This window comes from Plecotus auritus (assembly GCF_963455305.1).
Source record: "Plecotus auritus genome assembly, chromosome: 9".
NCBI classification, from domain to species: domain Eukaryota; kingdom Metazoa; phylum Chordata; class Mammalia; order Chiroptera; family Vespertilionidae; genus Plecotus; species Plecotus auritus.
Window position 1 is genome coordinate 155,251,852 of NC_137783.1, and position 20,821 is coordinate 155,272,672.

Sequence of the window (20,821 nt, forward strand, 5' to 3'; positions counted from 1 at the left end):
CACACAGCCACATGCCCTGGGCGCCAGGACAGAGAGGGCAAATTCCTTCACTGTTATGTTACCCTGTTCACTGCGGACGGTTAACTACCCTGCACCCACCTAGGTAAAAGCATGTGTCTATCCTTTTACTTTTTAGCCAGTCCCAGAGCTCTCCCCCAACCCCCACCTTTTGCTTTCTCCCGCCTCCCTGACCTATCACCCGTGGGTCTCAGGGGACCCACTTACCTCTCCTCCTTCGATGGCAGGTATGAAACGAGGAAACGCGCCCTTCTCCGGAGCGTTATCCCAGTCCGTTGAGATTTGGCTTCCCGGCGATTGTCGGCAGTTTGGCTCAGCTAAGCTCACAATTCTTTACAGGCTGGAATGTTTCCACGTTAACACACTTCCGGGCATATACTCAAAGGGACTGAAAGCGGCCCTGGCCGCCGGTGTGGCTCAATGGATAGAGCATCGGCCTGCAGACTGAAGGGTCCCAGGTCCGATCCCTGGTCAAGGGCACATGCCCGGGTTGTGGGTTCGATCCCCAGTGTGCGGTGTGCGGGAGGCAGCCGATCAGGTTGTTAACGTAAAAACACCACTGAAACCCGTAAAGAGTTTGTGTGAGTTTATTGGAGCCAAACTGTCGACATATGCCGGGAAGCAGAACCTCAAGGAATTGAGATGATGCTCCGGAGAACGGCGGGTTACATCTGTATTTATACATTTCCGTCAAAGGAGGGACAGAGGTGGGTGACATGAAATCCATTGGGGATGGACTAAGGAGGTGGGAGAAAGCAAAGCTGGGAAAACCCCTGGGATTGGATAAAGAGTAAAATGATGGACACATATTAGGTGGGTGCAGGGACAATGAACATGATAATGAAGGGATTTGTGGTCTGTCCTGGCGCCCACCACATTGGGTTGTGCCCCAGGGGCTCCAGAAAAAGGGAAGTTACAAGTTACCCAGATATTTTAAGGGTGTGTTATCCTAGATGCAAAAAGACAGACAGGCTCAGTTCAGGTAAAGGTTGACCTTGTCAGTGACCTTGCCGGCCTAGGAGGTGACTGCCCACCATCGCTGCCTTTAGTTCAAGTTTAATTTCAGACCATCCTGTGTGGTCCCTTTATGTCTCCCCTGAGCTGTCAGGTCAGCCTGTGGCCCCTTTCGTCCACAAGTGATTCTCTCTCATCGTTGATGTTTCTCTCCCTCCCTCTCCCTTCCTCTCTGAAATCAACAAAAATACATTAAAAGAAAAAAAAAAAAAAGAGGCAGGCCAGGCTGCTGCGGGACCTCTTCTCGGCGCGACCGTCTGGATTGACCGAGTGACGTGACGTTCTCCCGTCGACGTCCTCTGTCCCCTTGTCTTCCCTCTTTTCACCCGAGACCTCCGTCGGAAGGAGCAGAGGCGGCCGTGGCCACGCTGGCCTGGCCCTCCGGGCGCAGGGGCGGTGGGTCCTCCCCGTGAACCGCAACGCGGGCTGCTGGTCTCCCGTGGGCCCGTCACCAGAGGAGAAGGCCGTCCTCGTCCCGGTTCGCGAGTTTTCATCGTGAACGGGTGTCTCGTTCTGTCCGGTGTCCTCCTCCCACACGCACAGGGCTCTCCCGCGCTCTGCTGGCGCGGGGGGACGCGTGGCGGGCTGTGGCATGTCCCCGCCGGTGGATCCCAGGCCCCCCCCCCCTCCGCAGGGGGCACCGACTCTGTAAAGGCTCCCATCTCTCAGGGACCCCGTCCTCGGCTCCCGTCTCTCAGGGACCCCGTCCTCGGCTCCCGCCTGGTGCCTGGAATCCGGGTCTCCGCCACACCGCCCGGTTTCCCGACGTTTCAGCGCAGAATTCATTTCTCTTTCCTCTCCCTCACCTCCCGGGAGCGAGACGCCCGCTCCGCCCTCCCTGCCGGCCGCTCGCTGCCCGGACCGCCTCCTGCTGGGTGTCCTAGAAGGAAGGTGGGGGCCACGTACCTCGGGGCCACTTGGGACAGAGTCACTGGGCTGGCTGTGCCATCGGGCCCCGGGGCTGGGGGCACTGGTGTTGGAAAACTGTTCTGCAGTCATCCCTGGGGGTGGGGAGACCCCGTCCTGGTTCAGCCTGTTGTGACTTGAAGGGGAGTCCCCCCAGATCTGTCCCCTCCCCGTCCAGGGCTCACAGCTCGCCCCACTCCTCACTCCTCCAGGCGGGGTGTGGGCTGGGCACTGCGGGCTGGCGTCTCCCTTCACTTGCCTGGGGGGCAGGCGGCCAAGCTGGGGTATCTCCCCAGGCCCAGCACAGGCACCACGGCAGACGGGAGCGTCACACCACCCTGGGGCCCGGCCCAAGGGGCGTCAGAAACCACACACAGAAGTCTAACCTGGAAAGTTTAATATAAAGAATTCATTATCTACTAGGGCAGTGACGCCAAATTTCAAGAATACCCCAGGGGTGAGAGGGGGTGCCCTGCCCAAGGCCGGGGCCACACCTCATTGGAGGAGGCACGGGGAGGCCCCCGCGTGGGGGGTGCCCGCGCTGGGTTGCCTGAGCCGGTCCCGGGCGCCAGAGGGACTCGGGCACTGGGAGCCTAGGCCCCGGACTGAGACTTCCTGTCGGGTCTGGGCACGCGCCCGGCTCCGCGGCACCCCACCCCTGGCAGGCGTGAGCCACACGGAAACCAAAGGGCACCCCTGGGCCCGGAGGCCCTCCTCACGGTGACTCGGCCCTCGCCAGCGCCGTGTTGGCTGCACGAGACGCAGAGGGAGCAGCCCACCGCCCAGGGCAGGCGACCGGGCGGCTCTGGGGCGAAGCAGAGACACGGTCACGGGCGTGCCCTGCCCCATAACCAGCAAGAGCCACCTCCGTGCTGACCACGGCTGGACGCGTCCCAGGCCACCTGCCCGCGCAGCGGAAACCACAGCGGGAGCGGCATGGTCAGCCTCCGGCCCCGGGACCCCAGACAGAGAAGAGCTGGCCGCGCGCTGCAGCCCCCGCGCTCCCTGGGGCCCCCCCCCCCGGCGCTCCCTGGGGGCCTCCGCGCTCCCTGGGGCCCTCTGCGCTCCCTCGGGGCCGGAAGGGACGCGCTGACGTTTAAGAGACGCTCCAGTCTGCAGACGGAGAGGAGGCTTCCGGAGGTGGGGGGAGGTCGGCCCCACAGGCCGGCTCCGAGGCTCCCGGCCGCGGGGCGGACCCGGGCGGCTCTAGAAGACGCCGGGCAGCAGGCGGTAGGGCACGGCGGCCGTGTAGCGCGCCCAGTCCCCGCCGTACTTGCTGGCACAGCGGTGCTCGTCCCGCAGGCAGCGGTGGGTCAGCAGGATGGCCATGTAGGCCGCGTAGAAGTAGGGCAGCAGGTGGCCGCCGCCGCAGGCCAGGCAGTAGGCCAGGCTGCCCAGCAGGTCGCCCGTGTAGTTGAAGTGGCGGGCCAGGCCCCAGAAGCCGGAGGCCAGCAGCTTGCTGTGGTGCCGCTGCCCGTCGGCCGACGTGTACACGCAGGCGATGGCCTTGGGCTTGCGGCCCCAGATCAGGCAGCGCCCGTCCGTGCGGCGGAAGAGGTCCTTCTGGTGGTTGGCCACGCGGAAGATGTAGTAGCCGAGCAGGCCCAGCAGCAGCACGCCCGCCGCGTGTGGGGCCGCCAGCTGCACCGGGTGGTAGACCAGGTACAGGCCCTGCGGACGACGGGTGGGGTCAGGGGCAGGAAGGGACAGGGTGGGGGGTCAGGGGCAGGAAGGGGCAGGGTGGGGGGTCAGGGTCAGAAAGGGTCAGGGTCAGGAAGGGTCAGGGTGGGGGGGTCAGGGTCAGGAAGGGTCAGGGTCAGGAAGGGTCAGGGGCGGGAAGGGGCAGGGTGGGGGGTCAGGGCAGGAAGGGTCAGGCAGGGTCAGGGGCAGGGTGGGGGGGGCAGGAAGGAGCAGGGTGGCGGGGTCAGAGTCAGGAAGGGGGCAGGGTGAGGAGATCAGGGGCAGGGTGGGGGGGCAGGAAGGAGCAGGAAGGGGGGTCAAGGTCAGGAAGGGGCAGGCAGGGTCAGGGGCAGGAAGGGGCAGGGTGGGGGGCCAGGGGCAGGAAGGGTCAGGGTGGGGGGTCAGGGGCAGGAAGGGTCAGGGTGGGGGGTCAGGGTCAGGAAGGAGCAGGGTGGGGGGGTCAGAGTCAGGAAGAGTCAGGCGGGGTCAAGGGCAGGGGCAGGGGCGGGAAGGGGCAGGGGCAGGCGGGGCAGGGTTCAGGCCCTGGCTCTGCCCCCCTCCTGCCTACCTGCCTACCTGCCCACCTGGGTTCCTCTTCTGCAAATAAAGGCACCTGCCTGGAGGCTTGTTGGGATCAAGTGTAAACGCACAAATGGCGCGTCTACCTACGTGTCTTCTGTCAGAGCACACACACACGTATCTCACACACACACATGCACATACACTCACACGATCTCACACACACACATGCACATACACTCACACGATCTCACACACACACACAAATACACACACATATCTCACACACACGTATCTCACACACACGCACACACAGGCATCTCACGCACGTATCTCACACACATCTCATACACATGTACACACATCTCACACACATAGTCTCACACACATACACATGTATCTCACATATACACACGTATCACACACATGCATACATACGCGTATCTCTCACACACATGTACACACGTGTCTCACACACGTATCGCACACATGCACACACATCTCACACACACATGTACACACATATCACACACACACACACAGATGTAACGCAGGCCGTAGCCGAGCCCCTGGGGGTAGCGCTGTGTGACTGTCCCCTTGGCGAGGCCACATCAGCTCTTGCTCAGCCTCCTGTCTGGCAGCTCTTCCTGCCACCCCCACGCCTCCTCGTCCTCTGTCGCGGCCACACGGAACGGGGTGCCTCAAGGCCCTCCTCTGCTCCCACATGCCCCGCCCTGACACGTGCTCCTCCATCTTTCTGGAATGTTCTCAGCCCAGCCTCATGTGCTCTCAGCCCGCTGTGCCGACCCCGTGCTGGTGGGGGCGCCCTCCCAGGGTCAGCACCCCTCCTGTCCAGCTGCCTCTCCCCCAGAGTGACCCCGAGGGGGTGTCCCCTCGGCTCCTGCACCCCGCACGCCGGGTGCCTCCCGGACCCGCGTGAAGTGTTGACGGGACAGAAAGGAGACGCCCCCCGACCTCCAAGCATGAAGATTCGGGTAAACGAGGACGTGACCCCCTCCACCGCCAGTTCCCCCAAATCCCTCCTTCTTTCCTAGCGTCTACTGAGCATCTTCTTTAAATGCTGTGGCCGGTGTAGCCCCCAAATCGCTACGTGGGAGCCCTGACCCCCAGCACCCCAGCATGCGGCTGTGTGTGGAGTTGGGGCCTTTAACCAGATGATTAAGGTAAAATGGGGTCACGGGGGGTCCCCCCATCCAGTGTGACTGGGGTCCTCATGAGAAGAGGGGATCAGGACACAGACACACCCAGGGACCACGTGGGGACACGGGGAGGACACGGCGTCCACACGCCCAGGGGAGGCCTCGGAGCCAGCCCTGTGACACGGGGTCTCGGCTCCGGCCTCCAGGACGGGCAGTGAGTGTCTGCGGGACTCTGGCCCCGGCGGATCCCACACTAACCCCGCCTCCCTCCAGCTTCTGCACCCCCGGGGGGCACACACACGGCGGCAGAGCTCGGCGTGTTCGGCCGTGTCGGCCTGGAGGGGAGCCCCGGGCGCCTGGGGGCCGCGCGGCGAAGGCCCGCTCACCTGCAGCGTATAGAGGTAGGGCAGCCACACGCAGTCGCCCCAGCCCAGGTACCACCCGAAGTGGTCGTGGCAGATGTCGATGGTTTTCAGGTACCAGGCCTCGTTCCAGAAGAAGTCCAGCACGTAGATGGCCTGCGGACAGGGCAGCCGTGTGCCACCTGCCCCCGCGGGGGGGGGGGGGGGGTGGGGGGGGCACTGGGTGCGCTGGGCTCCGTGTCACGCGCCACTGGGCTGGGCTGTCCCAGCACTGCCCCCCGGCCTGAGACCTGGCGGGGGGGGGAGTCTTGTCCTCGGAGAGGAGAGTCCGAACTCCGAGAGGACAAGGAGGGGACCCACAGCGTCCGGGGAGGTACGGCCAGGCCGTGGGGCCGGCAGCAGAGGGAGGCGGCTCAGGGTGGCAGGTTCGGGGCCTCCAGGGAGGGGGGGATCATCACGCCGACCTGCCCACGGGTGAGCTCAGCGTAAGCCCTGCCAGCGGTCCCCGCAGCACCACGATGGACATCACGTGGCCAGACGGCTGGTGACGCTGGGGCCCACGGGGTGGAGGAGACCTACGTCCATGTACACAGATGGGACAGAGGCCCAAACACGCTCCTCACTCCCACCCTGAGGGGGTCACCTGATACCCATGGGGACGACCTGGCGGGGGCACGTGGGAACGGCTGGAGGCCACGAAGGTGACGTGGCCAGGACCGCTCACGGGTCCCGAGTTGTCGGAACACACCTGAGCCAGTAGCGGGCGTCCCCTGGGGCCGCGGCCAGGGAGGCACTGGCCCGCGATGACGGAGCACGCTCGCCAGCCCCCGCGCCCACACGTACGCGGGGAGGGTGGGCTCCTGCCCCCCCAGTGCCCTGCAGGCGCAGCGCTCCCCCTGGTGGCCACACGGTACCTGCAGCACGTTGACCAGGATCATGGAGTTGGTCACGTGGCCGTGCAGCTCCCGCTGCTTGGCGGCGAAGGACAGGTTGATGAGGGTCCAGGCCACGATGCCCGGGCGCCCGTTGAAGAACAGCTTGAAGTCAAACCACTTCCCAATCCGGGGGTTGAACTCGATGCCCATCATGTAGTTGTAGAAGAAGTTGCCCGTGAATTTGCTAGAAAATGTAACGAAAGGACGCCATCGGTCCAGGACCGCGGGGCACACTGGGGCCACCTCCGGGCGCTGGGCACGTGCGCTCAGCCCACTGTGGTGCGGAGGGGGCGGGTGGTCTGGGCGGAGGCGGGCATGAGCCACGGAGAACATGCAACAGGCACCCTTCCCGCTTCCCCGCGGCCCCGGCCGTCCCTGCAGCCGCGCGAGGCAGCCTCAGAGCAGCACCGGGCAGCCGCTCGGGGCCGGGGACGCGGGACAGGCACCAGCTTAGGGCTCCCTCGGCTGTACCCAGGGCCCTCGAGGCCAGCACAGGGGATGGCGAGACGCTCAAACGGACTGAAGCTGTGCTCCGTCCACAGCCACGCGTGTGACTGGAAGTGACCTCGGATGCCAAGGCCCGTAGTAAAAAAGGCACCGCGCCCTGAGCCAGGTGCAGGCTCCCGGCCCACGTCTTCCCTCGCTGACCAGCTTTTTTTTTTTTTTTTTTTTAAATATTTTATTGATATTTTACAGAGAGGAAGGAAGAGGGATAGAGAGTTAGAAACATCGATGAGAGAGAAACATCGATCAGCTGCCTCCTGCACACCTCCCACTGGGGATGTGCCCGCAACCAAGTTACGTGCCCTTGGCCGGAATCGAACCTGGGACCCTTCAGTCCGCAGGCCGACGCTCTATCCACTGAGCCAAACTGGTTTTGGCGCTGACCAGCTTCTTAACCGTTAGCTGCCCTGGTCACCTGACCCCACAGGCCTCTCCAGGGGCGACCAGAGAATCCGCCCAGACCCTCAGGTGGAGACCGTGAGGTACTCACACCTCGCTGCGCACAGAGGGATGGCCGTGCCGATCACAGAAACTGCGTCCTGTCCGTCGCCCTCAGGATCAGGGGACAGGAAATGTGGAGTCTGCGGCAGGCGCCGTGACCATAAAGCCGCGCATGGTCTCCCCGATCACAGAAACCGCGTCCTGTCCGTCGCCCTCAGGATCAGGGGACAGAGGAAATGTGAAGTCTGCGGCAGGCGCCGTGACCATAAAGCCGCGCATGGTCTCCCCGATCACAGAAACCGCGTCCTGTCCGTCGCCCTCAGGATCAGGGGACAGGAAATGTGAAGTCTGTGGCAGGCGCCGTGACCATAAAGCCGCGCATGGTCTCCCCGATCACAGAAACCGCGTCCTGTCCGTCGCCCTCAGGATCAGGGGACAGAGGAAATGTGAAGTCTGCGGCAGGCGCCGTGACCATAAAGCCACGCATGGTCTCCCCGATCACAGAAACGGCGTCCTGTCCGTCGCCATCAGGATCAGGGGACAGAGGAAATGTGAAGTCACAGAAACTGCGTCCTGTCCGTTGCCCTCAGGATCAGGGGACAGGAAATGTGAAGTCTGCGGCAGGCGCTGTGACCATAAAGCCGCGCATGGTCTCCCCGATCACAGAAACTGCGTCCTGTCCGTCGCCCTCAGGATCAGGGGACAGGAAATGTGAAGTCTGCGGCAGGCGCCGTGACCATAAAGCCACGCATGGTCTCCCCGATCACAGAAACTGCGTCCTGTCCGTCGCCATCAGGATCAGGGGACAGAGGAAATGTGAAGTCACAGAAACTGCGTCCTGTCCGTTGCCCTCAGGATAAGGGGACAGGAAATGTGAAGTCTGCGGCAGGCGCCGTGACCATAAAGCCGTGCACGGTCTCCCCGATCACAGAAACCGCGCCCTGTCCGTTGCCCTCAGGATCAGGGGACAGGAAATGTGAAGTCTGCGGCAGGCGCCGTGACCATAAAGCCGTGCATGGTCTCCCCGAGCCACAGGAGCCGCCTCACCACCTGCTACCACACTGGGCACCACCGTCCGGACGTCGCCCCAGAGCCTGGGCGTCAGAGGTGAATGAAACACACTTGGGTTTTGTTTGAGCCCCAGACTAAAACGTAAGCACCCCCCTCCCCCAGGAACAAGAATCCTATTCATGCCTGAAGCCCCGTTACCTACCTGTCTACAGAGAACCCAACAAACATCTGCTGGTGAATGAACGGAGGGAAGAGGGACAAGGGAAGAAGGAGGAAGGATAAAAATGGGGGGGGGGGCTGGGGTGCATAGTGAATGGATAGATGGATGGATGGGTAGAGAGATGGGTGGAGAGATGGATGGAGAGATGGATGGATGGATGGATGGATGGATGGATGGATGGAGAGATGTATGGATGGAGAGATGGATGGATGGATGGATGGATGATGGGTGGATGGAGAGATGGATGGATGGATGGATGGATGGAGAGATGGATGGATGGATAGAGAGATGGATGAAGAGATGGATGGATGGATGATGGATGGAGAGATGGATGGATGGAGAGATGGATGGATGGATGGAGAGATGGAGATATGGATGGATGGATAGAGAGATGGATGAAGAGATGGATGGATGGATGATGGATGGAGAGATGGATGGATGGAGAGATGGATGGATGGATGGAGAGATGGAGATATGGATGGATGGATAGAGAGATGGATGAAGAGATGGATGGATGGATGATGGATGGAGAGATGGATGGATGGAGAGATGGATGGATGATGGGTGGATGGAGAGATGGATGGATGGATGGATGGAGAGATGGATGGATGAAGAGATGGGTGGATGGATGGATGGAGAGATGGAGAGATGGATGGATGGATAGAGAGATGAAGAGATGGATTGATGAATGATGAACGATGGATGGATGGATGATGGATGGAGAGATGGATGGATGATGGATGGAGAGATGGGCGGATGGAGAGATGGATTGATGAATGATGAACGATGGATGGATGGATGATGGGTGGATGGATGGATGGATGGAGAGATGGATGGATGATGAACGATGGATGGATGGATGATGAATGATGAACGATGGATGGATGGATGATGGAGACAGGTGGATGGAGAGATGGATGGATGGATGAATGGATGAATGGATGGAGAGATGGATGGATGGAGATGGATGGATGATGAATGATGGATGGATGGATGGATGATGGATGGATGGATGGATGGATGGAGAGATCGATGGATGGATGGAGAGATGGATGGATGGATGATGGATGGAGAGATGGATGGATGGAAAGATGGATGGATGGATGATGGATGGATGGATGATGAATGATGGATGGATGGATGGATGATGGATGGATAAATGGATGGATGGAGGGATGGATGGATGATGAACGATGGATGGATGGATGATGAATGATGAACGATGGATGGATGGATGATGGAGATAGGTGGATGGAGAGATGGATGGATGGATGAATGGATGGATGATGGATGGATGATGAGTGATGGATGGATGGATGGATGGATGGATGATGGATGGATAAATGGATGGATGGGTAGATGGCAACAATCCAACCCCAGGCTTCCCTGGGAAAGGAAGGACTCTCCGTGGGAAGCTGCTCTCTTAAACCCGCTGAAATGACAAGACTGCTCGGCCACACTAATTCTCCGGAGGAAGAGGCGGAGCGCTGTCCTTGCCCTGCGGACAGATGTCGCCTTCCCACCCGCCTGCTCCCCTGACCCAGCGCCAAAGGGCGGCCTGGCCCCTCATGCATCCTCCCGGGGCAGAAGCCACCGGACACTTAGAAAGGGCGCCCCCTTGATCAGCCCGCTCCACGAGGCTCCCCTTCAAGGACGTGTAACCCCGGCTCCCCCAGCCCGTCCCAGGGAAAAGACAAGGCCGAGGCGGGCACGTGTGCTCCCCTGCGGCGCGACCAGCTGCGCAGGGCGGGGCGGGGCTCACCAGTCGCGGGCGTTGGTGGGGAACAGGTAGCCCTTGACCATGGCGAAGGTGGACACGGCGTAGCCCAGGATGTTGGCGCACCACAGCAGCGGGATCCAGTTGTCGAAGATGATGGTGGGAGGGAACCAGGCGAGGAAGCGGGCGTTGGCGAGCCAGAGCAGGTGCGTGATGAGCCAGGCCTGCAGGCCGTTGATCTCATACTTGTTGATGACCCCTGCGGAGGCAAGACCGGAACCTCAAAGCGTGCTCCCGCCTTGACGGCAGCTGGCTCCGTCCCACGGGCTCTCGGGGCCTCCGCTCCTCGGGGCCTGGTCTCGGGCACCCAGACTCCAGCCCCGAGCGCGGCCGGCTTCTGCGGCGACTCCAGGCCCCGTCAGGACACCGGGGTGCGCCTCCCACCTGCGGTCTGGGGAGGGGCGGGGCCCAGATGGCTCCTCTGGTTCTGATTCTCCCGATGGCCCCAGAACCGGCGCCAACGGCGATCAGGTTTAGGATCAGATCAGAGTCGGGAGGCAGGTGTCCGCCTCCACTAACTGTCCCATGGCTGTGGCTGCCACGCACGCAGCTCACAAAGGTGAAGAAGGGATGCTGGCGTGTCCTGGGGGCCTGCCGGCAAGGCACGCCCCGGGAGAGAGGTTGACAAGGACACTGTGCCTGACTGACAGAGGAATGGAGCTCGCTGAGCACCGGGCAATGACAGCTTCGCCGTAACCAAGGCCACGAGATGTTTGCTTTCTGCCTTTGGCTCTAAAGATGGCCTCACACCCGGCCGGCGTGGCTCAGTGCTTGAGCGTCGACCTACGAACCAGGTCACGGTTCGATTCCCGGTCAGGGCACATCCCTGGGTTGTGGGCTCGATCCCCAGTGTGGGGCGTGCAGAAGGCAGCCAATCAATGATTCTCTCTCAGCACTGATGTTTCTCTCTCTCTCTCTCTCACTTCTGCTCTGAAATCAATCAAGAGTTACTGTGTGTTTTAAAAAGATGGCGTCCCTGATGCAACCACCAGCATTTGCCGAGTCTTGGCTCCTCGGCCACATCGCCCGGCGACAGTGATGCCAAGAGCAGGACAGCCGGCAAGGAAAGCCGTGAGGCGCGCAGAGAACTAGCCAACGGTTCCCCATGGCCCCCCTGACGCCCACCCCTCGATCTTGCCTTTAAAAACCTTCGTTAAAAACCATGGGGAGCGTGGGTCTAAGCCACAGCTTCCTGGGCTCCTGGCGAGGGTCCCTGCCAATAAACTTCTCCCCACAGAGCTCAGGGTTCAGGGTTCGGGGTTCGGCCCTGCTGCGCGGCGGGCAGGCAGGCAGGCGGGCGGGCAGGCCCTCGTCGGTTCGGTCACAACCAGAGGCTGAGTGACCAGCCTGCGCTGTGGTAGTCTGGGGCTGAGCTGGAGAAGCGTTGTGGGGATGCCCTGGGGGACTCGGGGAACAACGCTCCGCCCTCTGGACCCAGTGGGACCCACCTGCCGGGCCCCTGGGTTCCTGGAGACCGTGGGGAACGAATGGACACACAGCCTCCCCCGCAAAAAACCCCATCCACACCCACCCCTGCCCCCAACACCTCTGTGGGCACTCAGTGTTGGGCACGTGGTGTTCTGGGCTGGGAGAGGCTCCATTAGCCCAGTTTTGGCACCAGCCATGGGGCCGGCGGCCACTCAGGTCCCTCCACTGAAGAATATGACCTTCAACCTCAGGCCCGGGACGCCCCGGCTGCTCCTGGTGCCGTGAGGCCGGCGCCGGGGAAGCCGCGAGCACATGCCGCTGCGGGTGAGGAGCCTTCGGGCCAGGAGCAGCGGGGGAGGGGCCCGAGGCGAGGGGACAGGGGTCTGACGCGGCTGAGCCGGGCGTTACCTGCGGGAGTCACCGCGCCCTCCTGGACGCCGCCCACGTAGCCGGGCAGGAACCGGTGGCAGACGTCAGGAAGCGCCACGTACAGCAGCACCTGCAGGAGAGGCTCGCTGAACGGCCCGGCCTGGCGGTGCCCGCGGCCTGGCTTCCCGGCCGAGGCGGCGGATGTGGAGGCCCCGCGGGCTGAGGTCCCCACGCGGGGCGGTTCCCCCTCCCGGGTCCGAGGCTCCCCACCGCCCAGCGGCCCCTCCCCAACTTCGGGCGGCCCCCACGGCGGGCGGGCGTGCGGGGCGCCCTCTGCGCGGGGAGGTGGCCGGGCACGCCTGGGCCCCGGTGACGCGCTGCCAGGACCAACAGCCCCGGCCACCCCGACAGAGGGAACCCGACGCACCTGGCCCCGCCGCGGGAGGCCTCACCTGGAACGAGACCCACAGGGCATAGATCTGGGCGGCTTCCTTGGTCACGGACGGCGTCCTGGCCCAGATGTCGGAGAGGCGCACGCGGCCGGCGGCCAGGTCCAGCACGGGCGCCGTGAGCGAGCAGGCGTACTGGTCACACGCCATGATGAAGAAGTACACGATGAAGGGCGCGAACAGCAGCAGGAACAGGATGCTCGCCAGGGAGAACCAGTCCACCTCCCTGCAGAGGCGGCGCGGTGAGGCGGGCGGTCACGCCGGCCGTCCCCCTGCCCTCCCAGCCCCGCCTCTGTGTGCCAAGCCAGCCGGCACCTCCGAGGGGCGGCCACGCGGCGTGCTCTCTCCGGCCACGCAGGGGGCACATCGGGGCGCCCACAGGAAGCCCAGGGCCCAGCGTCTGGACGCAGCGAGGTGGCTGCGGGCTGTGGGGGACGCGCAGTCACCCCTCGGTCCCCACACCCGGGACAGCGGCGTCAGAGCCAGGCGCCCGCCGGCCCGTGAGTGCGTTTCCAGCTCTTGTCCACTCCCGGCCACACTTCCAACGGTGCCTCCTTCCTCGGCCTCCGCAAGGAGATGCTCAGAAGGACTAGGACAGGCCCCAGGCCGGCCCCCTCCCCCCCCCCCAACCCCATCCACACCCACCCCTGCCCCCGACACCTCTGAGGGCACGCAGTGTTGGGCACGTGGTGTTCTGGGCTGGGAGAGGCTCCATTAGCCCAGTTTTGGCACCAGCCATGGGGCCTCCATAAGGAGATGCTCAGAAGGTCTAGGACAGGCCCCAGGCCCTCCCCCCGACGCCACCCCCGGCCGGGAAGACGGCGGGATCCTTACCAGGCGCGGCCCCACTGCCCCTGGGCTACAGCCTCGCTGCTGGCAGCACTGGTGTGGGGAGCGCTGGGCCGGTATCTTGCAGCCATGGTCCTGAGGAGGGAGACACTCTGCTCAGATGGTCCCCCAAAGCGCAGACCTCTCCCTGCCGCCGCCGCCGCCACCAGGATCGGGGCCCGTGGGGCTGCCTCCTCTCTCGACCGTGTCCTGGTGGCAGAGTGCCCCCAGGGAGGCGGCCAGCGCAGCTCAGACGCTCCTGGGACCTGCGACGCCCCCCCCCCACCCCCCCGCCTCCCTGCTTCTGCTCCTCGTCTCCTCCGACAGACAGGAGGGCCCCCTTCTAGCCGCGTGAATGGAGCCATCCTGGCAAGGAGCCTGTGCCATCGGCTCCTGCCCGCTACCCGCTGAACCCACTGCCGCAGGTCCCCACCCACATCGGGACGAGAGGGGCCACGGGGAGGAGGACGGACACCATGAACGCGGCGGTGTCGGAGGGTGCAGAAAGCAACGGCGTGGAGGGCAGCTCCGTGGAGCTTTCGGGAAAAGCAGCTGACGGATGGGGCGCAGACCCCTCAGCGGAGGGAAAAGCGAGGCAACGGCCGTCCGGGAACAACAGCCTCAGCGCGGGCGTGGGGAGGGCGCCCGGAGACGCGCGGAGGGAGAAGGGGCGCCTTCCGCGGGCTGAGCGGTTACAGAGCTCACGCGCCCAGGGGTCACCTGGGTCCTGAACCCCGAACTGGGCGATACACGTGTCACATCCGTGACCATGGACGGCTGCCGGGGGGCGGGGCTCAGACCGGAGCTGGCAGGGGGGTGAACGCACCTGCTGTCTCACTTCTCGGCGAGACGGCGAGGTGGCGGCCTGTGCCACGCACCGCGGCGCTCACGCCAGCCTCTCGTCACGGGGACCCACGGCGGCACGGCTCTCCCTTCCTGCCGAGGCCCCGGCCTGTCCTCGGTGCGCCACGCCAAGTCCTGCCGGGGACAAAGGTGTGGAGGACACTCAGGGAGCTGAACTTCCGGGACCCAAGTGACACGCATTCAAGGCCACAGCTGCCGGCGCACGCTCGCTCGGGGGTCACAGTCGGAAGAGGCCGGTGGACGGCCCCATCTCACCCGCAGCGGCTCTGCCCGGCACACGCAGGGCCCGGAACAGCAACGGCGGGGGGGGTGGGGGTGGATGGAGGCCTTCGAAGCTGAAGGGTCACCGTGGACACGAGCCTTCCCGTGGGCAGACCCAGCCCTGGCCAGTGTGGCTCAGTGGAGAGAGCACCGGCTTGCGGACGGAAGGGTCCCGGGTTCGATTCCCGGTCAAGGGCCTGTACCTCGGTTGCAGGCTCGATACCTGGCCCTGGTCCAGGCCGTGCGGGGGCAACCAATCAGTGTCTCTCTCACATGGATGTTCCTCTCTGTCTCTCCCCCTCCCTTCCACTCTCTCTGAAAAGTCAATGGGAAAAGATGCGTGGGTGAGAATGAACAAAAAAATAAAATAAAATAAACAGGCAGATAGATGCAGACCTGGGAGCAGCCACAGACCCAAAGGCGTTTTCTCTGTAGACTCACACCCGGCAGCCCGCGCGCTCCTGCCGCCAGCCTCCCCCGTGTCATGCCCGGCGGCACGTTCGTGGAGCCATGGAGCCGAGGAGCCGCACGCCGACTGGCCTGCACGCCCGCTGACCCCACGCTCTCCCTGGGGTGTCCGTGCACGGTGCCCACGCACACGAGGCTCTGCGGTCATCGCTGAAGCTAAGGGAGGGTGCGGGTACCCCACCCGGCAAAGGAGTCGCCGCGGAAACCGATGGGGCTGTCTGCACCGCCCCCTGGCGCCCCGACAGGCTCCCTCACTGGGGAATCTGAGCTCCAGAAACAAAAGCTAACGGAGCCGTGGTCCTGAGCGTCTGGGATGATGCGGTGACATGGCTGAGATTCAGTGTTTGATGGCTGCCCGGCCCGCGTGGCTCAGGGGCTGAGCGTCGACCTAGGAACCAGGAGGTCAGGGTTCGATTCCCAGTCAGGGCACATGCCGGGTTGCAGGCTCGATCCCCAGTGTGGGGCGTGCAGAAGGCAGCTGGTCCATGATTCTCTCTCATCATGGATGTTTCTCTCTCTCTCTCTCTCCCCCGCCCTTCCTCTCTGAAATCAATATGGTTTGGCTCAGTGGATAGAGCATCAGCCTGCGGACTGAAGGGTCCCAGGTTCGATTCCCATCAAGGGCATGTACCTTGTTTGCGGGCACATCCCCAGTGGGGGGTGTGCAGGAGGCAGCTGATCAGTGTTTCTCTCTCATCGATGTTTCTAACTCTCTATCCCTCTCCCTTCCTCTCTGTAAAAAAATCGATAAAATATATTTTAAAAAAATATATGCTTAAAAAGAAAATATTTTTGATTTTTGAGACACATCCATCCTTTTTTAAATGTTTGCTGGGACCAACAAAACCGACCACGCCAGGCCCATCCATGGCAGCTTTCGGAGCGTCGTGAGGGCGTAGGAATACGGGGCCACACCAGAGACCCCGGACCACGGGGCTGGGGCTGGGGCTGGGGCTGGGGCTGGGGCTGGGGCTGGGGCTGGAGCTGGGGCTGGGGCTGGGGGGTGACTGCCAGGAGGCTCAGTGGTCACCGCCAAGGCTGCGCGTTCCCGCAGGACCCGCTCCTGCCGCCCACGTGCCCCGGGAGGGGTCCAGGTGTGTGACCTGAGCACCTACTCACACGCGCGAGGCCTGTTTCCAGTCTGAAAGCGACACCACCCACTCGTCACGGAAACGAGGTCAGCGTGCCCAGGGCCCACCCCCACCCTCGTCAGAGTTTCCTTAAGAGCAGGATCACCAAGGTTACCTGGGTGCCAACACCTCCCACTGGGGACCATGCTAACATGGCACCGACGCCACTGTGGGGGTCATGCAGGCCCGGGAGGCTCAGCTGGGCTCGCGTTCCCACCGGCCGGGGGGGTCACAAAACCCACTGACCCTGAGAGAGGGGTGCGCCCACAGCCCCCTCTCCATGTCTGGTTACCCCTCAACTCAGTGGCTTCAACAGTCTTATCATCTCTCATTGTTTCTGTGGGTCAGGAATTTGGGGAGAACCTGGCCAGGCAGCAAGGCCTAGGGGTGTCCCGGGGCGGCTGCTCTTCAGAGGGTTTCCCCCGGGGGCTAGCCTGGGCGTCCCCACAGCACGGTGGCCGCAGGGCCGTGGGAGGGGGAGGTTCGGGGGCCAGCGAGGCTCCAGCAAACGCGACAGAAGTTGCCTTTCCTGACCCAGCCTGGCAGGCGCGAGCCACCCCTCCCCGAACACCCCGCCTCTCCAGGGGTGCTGTTTGGGGCCATCGGCGGGTCACAGACAACAAGGAGCTCGGAGCACCTTGCCAAGCCCCGCCACCTGGGACCTCACCAAGTCCTCGCGCGCGGGCCTGGGGACAGCAGGCAGCCTGCTCCGGGAATGAGTCCGCGGGAGGCGTGGCACAGGCTGAACCACAGGCCGCTGCGCCATGGACTTCGGACGACACCGACGACAAAATCTGGTAGCCGCTCGGGAGGCCAGGCAGACCCCCCCCCATCCCCCCGCCCCAGGAGTTCCGCGCCACGCAGGGGAGGCAGAGTGAACCTGCGGCGGTGAGAGCCACGGCGGGAGTGTGCTGTGCGCACTGGGGAATGCGGAGCGGCTGCAGGCTATCGGTAAGATCAGGTGCGGGGGGGAGGGGGGGGGCGGGGGGGAAGAGAAACACAGCACAAGGACAGGCTGCCAGGCAGTCCGCCATGAAAGACTATTGAAAAAGCCAAGGACTGCCGAAACCGGTTTGTCTCAGTGGATAGAGCGTCGGCCTGCGGACTGAAGGGTCCCGGGTTCGATTCTGGTCAAGGGCATGTACCTTGGTGGCGGGCACATCCCCAGTGGGGGGTGTGCAGGAGGCAGCTGATCGATGTTTCTCTCTCATGGATGTTTCTAGCTCTCTATCCCTCTCCTCTCTCTTCCTCTCTGTAAAAAATTAATAAAAATATATTTTTTTAAAAGAAAAGAAAAAAATAAAAAGCCAAGGACCAAATCCTTAAACGGGACACACAGGTGAGTTTTTCCCTCTTTTCCTAGTTGTTCTGGTAGAAATGTACTTGTATAATGCGGTAACCTGGCCACAAAAAGGGTGTTGTTTTTGAACAGCTCTCGGGATTATAAGATGCACAATATTCTGGGAACGTGGGGCTCTCACTGTGGGTCATCCGTCCCCACGCAACGGTGAGGATGACTGTTGGGGTGATGCTGGGGTTCACCTGAAGCCTCCTACACCCCCCCGCCCTGCCCTCCGCAGGCTGTGTGGCCACCCCGCCTGGGCTCCCACCCGCCTTCCCAAGCCTCACTCCCCAAACGCTCCCAGCGTGTGGCCCCTCTGTGCATGGCGCCGCGCAGCTCTGGCCCGGCTGACCCTGGCGGGGTTGGGGTCCTGGACTGGGGTCCCGGCCGGGCCACGTGGGCGGCCTCCAGAAATGGGCGTGTGCCCGAGGGGGTTGGAAAGGCAGCTCAGGGCTCGGCGTCTGAGCAGCTGGACCATCTACGCTCACCATGACACAGGGTTAAAAGTCAGACACCCAGGCCCCTCGCCTTCGTCCAGCCCCAGCCCACCCCCAGGACTGGTGACCTCCGGCCTGCCTTCTCCCACGCCGCTTCGTGAGCTCTTGCCCAATACACACCCACACGCCCTAACCAAACCCCTTTTCCAAACCCCATTCCCACTCAAACCCTCTGCCGCTTCGCTCCGTCCTGCCCGGACACGCAGCACCCTGGCATACACGTTCACTCTATAAACCTGCCCCTCGCCCCCCCTCCCCCTCCCCCCCCCCCCCCGCCCGCAAATCACGTGACAAGATTGTGTCAGAAGTAGTCCAACTGCGCTGGATGTTGCTGAGTTTCGCCTGCACACCCTGCTGGCTTTCCCGTGGCAAAGTGTCTGCAGGCCTCCCAGACCTGCCCCGGCCGCCCTCCTGCGCCTTCAGAGGCCCGGCCTCTCCGGCCCTGAGCTTCTCGGCTCCCGCAGCCAGCCAGCCAGCCAGCCGGCCATGGGTGCCGATGTCTGAGAATTAACCTCAAAGCGTTCAGCAGGCGCCTGGCACCCAGGAAACGCCCAGGAAGCAACAGGTCACACACGCCTTGGGATAAACACGTTCCTCATCTCGCTGTCCCCTCTCCTTTCTTTGCCTTTGGTCAGAAATCTTCCCAGACCCGTAAAAACCCTTTTCGTAAAAGTATCGTGTCCAGGAAAGAGGCGCTGTCATTCTTTCAGGAGTTGGGAAGGGAGAGAGGGCCCCGCCTCGGGGCATCCACGCCCCCCACACACACACCCCCTCCCCCCGCCATCAACCTTCCCAGTGAAGCGGTGAGCGCCCCTCCCGGCTTCCAGCAGCTCCTCGATTGCCCCAAACAGAAAACCGCGTCCGCCCCCGTGGGGCCGGGCAGAAGCGGGCCGACCGGCCCAGGAGGCACTCACCACGCTCTGCCCCCGCCTCCACCCGCGGCGCGCTCCCAACACCCGGGGGACACGGCGTCCCCGAAGGGCCGTCTGGGGTGAGCCAACCGGCGCCCCTCATCCCTGGCCTCTCCTCACCTGGCCACGCACGACCCCCCGACCCCCCCACACCTGCGCGCGGCTCCAGAACCCGGGTCCCAAAATCTCACCTGCGCGCACGCACCCGGGCCCACCCGAGCACGCATCGCCTCCTGCCCCACGCACCGGCCCCTCCTCACCTGCGCGCAATGCCACCCGCTCCTGCACGCGCGGGCGGCCCGCTCACCTGCGCAGGCCACGGCTCACCTGCGCCCTCTGATCCGCCACCTCCCGGACGCGCGCAATCCAAGCCAGCCGGGGCCCCGCCCCCACGCTAACGTGGTGCGGCGGACGACCAATCGGAGGCGGTTCCTGCGCGCCGAGCGTCCCTGCGCCCCGCGATTGGCCGCAGAGCCTCGCCCCACCCCCTGAGCTGACTCCGGGCCACCGCACGCGCCAATCCGCGGAGGTCGGGGCGCGAGATTGACGGCTGGGGGGACCGCCCCGAGGACGTCCCGCCCCGCCAAGAGCGGGAAGCCGGGCACCCTTGGGCGGGGTACGGGTGCTGCGGCGTGGAACACGTAAACCCGCGCGAGGGGCTGCCACACGCCAACCGCGTGGTCGTGGGCAAGCTGCTTCCCCCATGCCTCGGTGTCCCCTCCTGCCAGGGGGGCTTCAGAGGCGCGAGCAAATGCAGCGCATGCGGGGTCCCCGTGCCGGTGCGCAAAACCAGATCCCTGCTTTGGGGGCGGGAGGCAGGGACCAATAGACAATCAAGTAGGTGCAGGGGCGTCAGGTGCGAGGAGGGGCGGGTCACAGGTGTGTGCAGAGCAGGGTTGTTTGGGGCTGGCGGGCAGGGCTCTCTGCTAGGAGGCCATCACAGGTCGGTCCCCCAGAAGGTGGACCCCTGTGCAGAGATGGGACGGGAGGAAGGCGCATGGCTGGGCACTGGGAGAAGCCGAGTTGCCAAGCACGCCCCTCATGGGAAGCTCTGATGGATAGAGAACCTCCCAGAGCCGTCCCCCCTGGGCAGGGATGGCCCAGCCATGTACTCCCGCCTCCATCAGTCATGGGACACCCATGAGTCACGGGACACAGGTCATCCTTGCACGGGCATGACCTTGAGCTGGGCCGCTGTTCAACCAGGCGGCCCTGAGAGAGGTGGGCAGCTGCAGGACCCCACTTCCTACATCTGGGGTGTCAGAGGGATCTGCGTGCCACTTCCCTGTGTTCCTCACAGAGACCCTTGTTTTTTTCTGCAGTTTTTTTATTTTTTATTTTGAAAAAATGTCAAACCAACCAACCCGTTGAATATACACTGAAGGGACGCCCATCCACGGAGATTCAGCAGATTCATGGTTCCTCTCCCCTCTGTGTACGTGTCCCCCCCTCCACTCCCCCCTGAAGGATGAATTAGCTGCAGGTGACACTCCCTCCTAAACACATCAGCATCCATCTCCTAAAAACGAAGGCCTTCTTCTGCATGACTGAAGTAAAAGGGCACGCTCTGGAAGTTACCATCGAGGCAACGCTGGCATCTAATATCTTGTCCGCGTTGAGTGTCCCCAATGTCCCAGGGCGGTGCTTTCTAAAAACCCAGGATCCTACCAGGAAACCACAGGTGCACTTCCTGTCATGGCTCCTGAGCCTTCCTCAGTCTAGAGCGG

At 63.3% G+C, this 20,821-nt stretch overlaps 1 protein-coding gene across 3 annotated transcripts in view; it reads right to left on the reverse strand.

Moving 5' to 3' along the window:
- Positions 1-2,318: 2,318 nt before the first annotated feature.
- LOC308233869 (7-dehydrocholesterol reductase) overlaps positions 2,319-20,821 on the reverse strand; it is a 33,978-nt gene continuing 15,475 nt past the window's right edge. The window contains exons 1-9 of one of the 3 annotated variants that reach the window (XM_080640842.1): positions 19,422-19,501; positions 14,448-14,599; positions 13,628-13,717; positions 12,797-13,019; positions 12,384-12,474; positions 10,533-10,746; positions 6,574-6,778; positions 5,684-5,815; positions 2,319-3,609 (exon numbers count right to left, since the gene is read on the reverse strand). In XM_080640842.1, the coding sequence (XP_080496968.1) occupies positions 3,145-3,609; positions 5,684-5,815; positions 6,574-6,778; positions 10,533-10,746; positions 12,384-12,474; positions 12,797-13,019; positions 13,628-13,713 (1,416 nt within the window). In that variant the 5' untranslated portion in view covers positions 13,714-13,717; positions 14,448-14,599; positions 19,422-19,501 and the 3' untranslated portion in view covers positions 2,319-3,144. Of the gene's footprint in view, positions 3,610-5,683; positions 5,816-6,573; positions 6,779-10,532; positions 10,747-12,383; positions 12,475-12,796; positions 13,020-13,627; positions 13,718-14,447; positions 14,600-19,354; positions 19,502-20,821 lie in introns of those variants that run through there. The other 2 variants (XM_080640841.1, XM_080640843.1) reach the window with 2 other exon arrangements.